Genomic DNA, 1,843 nt, shown 5'->3' with positions numbered 1-1,843 from the left:
AGAGCACCTCGAGCTCTGCTGCTCTGGTCACCCCAACGTCGCCCCTCTCAGCTGGGCGGCCCAGCGCCAGCCCGCAGGCCAGTGTCCAGCGAACAGTCTGGAATCAGCCGTCTGCAGCGGCAGGAGCCAGGGGGCGGTTTTCCGACGTGTGTGCAGAGGAGCACAAGGACCAGAGTCGGTTTACTGGCAGACGAGGAGCTGGTCAAGCTGAGCTGAGTTGAAGCGAAACATCGCTTTGCCGCAGGACTTATCAGAGCCTTGATTGGGGCATGTGCCTCGTGAACCTCGGAGGAGGGCCCAGAATGAGCATGTCCCGTACTCACTCTAGAAACTTCGGTTTTCACTGAACACGCTGCTGCCGAACCCGCTCCGAGAAACCCTGGGGTCTCCTGTTTGCATTTTAGGGCTCGTTGGCCAGCGAGCATGCTCCGTTCCTCCCTGGAAACCCCTGTTGAGGGAGCAGGGAGACCATCGTCCTTCCCGATGGGAGAGTGCGGAGGGCTCCTCAGGGGTTAGTCTGGATTGACCAGCTGAGCAGGAGCAGCCTGGCAGATGTGGGGGGTCAGCCTGTCACCCCCGCCCCCCACAGCCGTGTCTTGCAGACAAGACCACCTGCCTGGCCTGTTAGGATTGTCACCGTCCGTGGCCACCTGTCCTCAGTCCCTCTCTTTTCCTCTTTGTCTTATTGGCTTTGGGAGAAATGGGAAGTCAGTTCCCTTAACCCCCTGTTCTATGGGGAGGCAGTGGCTTGGCATTTCTGGTCCCCAAGGCTTAACTTTTATTTTAATTTTTTAATCCTCAGCCGAGGATAGGTTCCCATTGATGCTAGACAGAGTGGCAGGGAGAGGGGGAGACACAGAGAGAGACATGGGTGTGAGAGGGACACATCGAGTGGTTGCTTCTTTTTTTTTTAAAATATATTTTATTGATTTTTTTACAGAGAAGAAGGGAGAGGGATAGAGAGTTAGAAACATCGATGAGAGAGATCGATCAGCTGCCTCCTGCACGCCCCCCACCGGGGATGTGCCCGCAACCAAGGTACATGCCCTTGACCGGAATCGAACCTGGGATCCTTCAGTCCGCTGGCCGACGCTCCATCCACTGAGCCAAACCGGTTTGGCTAGTGGTTGCTTCTTGTACCCACCCTGACCAGGGCCAGGCGCCTGCAACCAAGATCCGTGCCCTTGACCGGAATCGAACACGGGACCGTTCGGTCCAAGTCCACGGGCGGACACTCCATCTGCACCGGCCTCCACGGGCGGACACTCTATCTGCACCGGCCAGGGCTTACTTCCTTGTCTCTTTAAATGGAGGCGGCAGCCACTCCCACGTCTTCACGCGATGCTCCCAGCAGCGCCTGCCAGGCCCCATTTGTCTTCCCGGCTCCACCTGGCGTGTGAGCGGCCGCCTCGCTGTGTCCACTGCCGGCCGAGTGGACGTGGCCATCTCCGACCCCTGCCCTGTGCCCTGACCCCTGACCCCAGTGACGCGAGAAGCAATACCAACGAAGAGAAGCCACTCCACAAACATTTCCGGGAGGTTAGGTTTTATTCTACATTATTGGGGTGACCCCCCGGGGAGACCCTGGGGAGAAGGCTGTTCCCTTAGAGCCGGCACAGACCCGGCCGGGGCTCCGGGAAGCAGCCGGAGAAGGGACTCAGGCCACGGGAGCCAGGCCGACCCGGTTGTTGCCCCGGTCGAAGACGGCGAAGTACTGGCGGATGAACACGTCGCCCAGGATCCAGAGCTCCCCGGCGGCCGTGGGGATGTCCATGCCCTGGAAGCCGCTGGTGCAGCCCTGCTGGCTCTGCAGGGAGGAGACGAGACAAGTGGGGACGGACTC

At 59.6% G+C, this 1,843-nt stretch overlaps 1 protein-coding gene across 1 annotated transcript in view; it reads right to left on the bottom strand.

Moving 5' to 3' along the window:
* Positions 1–1,657: 1,657 nt before the first annotated feature.
* Positions 1,658–1,843, bottom strand: part of LOC102253898 (pepsin A-like) — a 9,300-nt gene continuing 9,114 nt past the window's right edge. Inside the window, 1 exon segment of the mRNA XM_005872172.1 lies at positions 1,658–1,807. Within this exon segment, the coding sequence (XP_005872234.1) occupies positions 1,658–1,807 (150 nt within the window).

Source organism: Myotis brandtii, unplaced genomic scaffold (assembly GCF_000412655.1).
Source record: "Myotis brandtii unplaced genomic scaffold, ASM41265v1 scaffold369, whole genome shotgun sequence".
Taxonomy (NCBI): domain Eukaryota; kingdom Metazoa; phylum Chordata; class Mammalia; order Chiroptera; family Vespertilionidae; genus Myotis; species Myotis brandtii.
Note: the sequence above shows the minus strand (reverse complement) of the source record. Positions and strands in the feature narration are given on the sequence as shown.